At 27.7% G+C, this 1,052-nt stretch overlaps 1 protein-coding gene across 1 annotated transcript; it reads left to right on the forward strand.

Annotated features, from left to right (window-relative positions):
• Window positions 1–430: 430 nt before the first annotated feature.
• BDBG_16699 (uncharacterized protein) lies at window positions 431–661 on the forward strand (the record flags this gene model as incomplete). The annotated part of the gene is made up of 1 exon (XM_031724592.1): window positions 431–661. One exon carries the CDS (start codon window positions 431–433, stop codon window positions 659–661), a length of 231 nt encoding a protein of 76 aa, XP_031577413.1.
• Window positions 662–1,052: the final 391 nt, after the last annotated feature.

Here is a 1,052-nt window from a genome sequence, read left to right on the forward strand (position 1 = left end):
TGTAAAACATGTTATAATACCTTGAAGAGGCTCTGTAAGAGAGTAGAATAATAACAATTTTAAGTAATACTTCTGATAGATTTAGACTGAACTAAGTATAGAAATAATACAGATAGCACTGTCTGTGAGAGATTGAAGAAGAAGATAGTAAAGAGTCTTATACAGCAGTGATGAGATCAGAAGAAGTTCTGAGAATGATTTGAGTTCAAGATAAAGAGAGAGAGAGAGAAGAAGAGTGTTACTATAAATAAGTAATAGCAGAAGAAGATTAAGAGAGTGTTGAAGTAAGAGATAAAGAAGTTAAAACTGATAAGTTTTTTATTTATTGAGAGATAATGATTTTTGATAATGCTTCTATTCTCTAATTGATTAGTAGAAGCTGGCAGAGAAGAAGAGAATTGAGACCTTATTCAGGTCTTGAATACACTTCATGATTCAGAATATTGAGAAGACAGCTCTGCTCTCTAAACATGTCAATCTACTTATCACTGAAGTGGAACCTGAGGCAGCAGATCAGGAAATACGGGATTTTAAGATGCAGATTAATCTGGCTAAGGAAAAGCAGCAGAAACCCTTCTCTGAGAAGACAGTGAAGAAAGATTTTAAGATGATTATCATCTCAGATGAGAAGAAGAAGAAGAAGAAGAAGAATAAGAAGTGAATTGTGAAGAATGATAAGAAGAATGAGAAAGAGAAGAAGTAAATTTTTTTCTTTTTATATTAGTTAGTTATAAGTTTAAGTTTTTAATTATTAATAATTAAAATTGATTTTGAGTTTTCAAAAATTATTGTACAAGTTGTAATCAAGTCAGAAATGATATATATATATATATATATATAACTATCATGATTCACAAATCACTATAATGTATAAGTATCAACATTTTTTCAACATTGATATTCACAATATTAATATATTTTTAATAATATTATCTGATAATGTAATTTAGTAACACTCTCTTTCACAATATTAATATATTTCAAGAAATATGACAGAGATTAATCAAGATTGTTTATTTACTTTTATATATCAATGATATTCAATCTGAGTT

This window comes from Blastomyces gilchristii, assembly GCF_000003855.2.
Source record: "Blastomyces gilchristii SLH14081 genomic scaffold supercont1.4, whole genome shotgun sequence".
NCBI classification, from domain to species: domain Eukaryota; kingdom Fungi; phylum Ascomycota; class Eurotiomycetes; order Onygenales; family Ajellomycetaceae; genus Blastomyces; species Blastomyces gilchristii.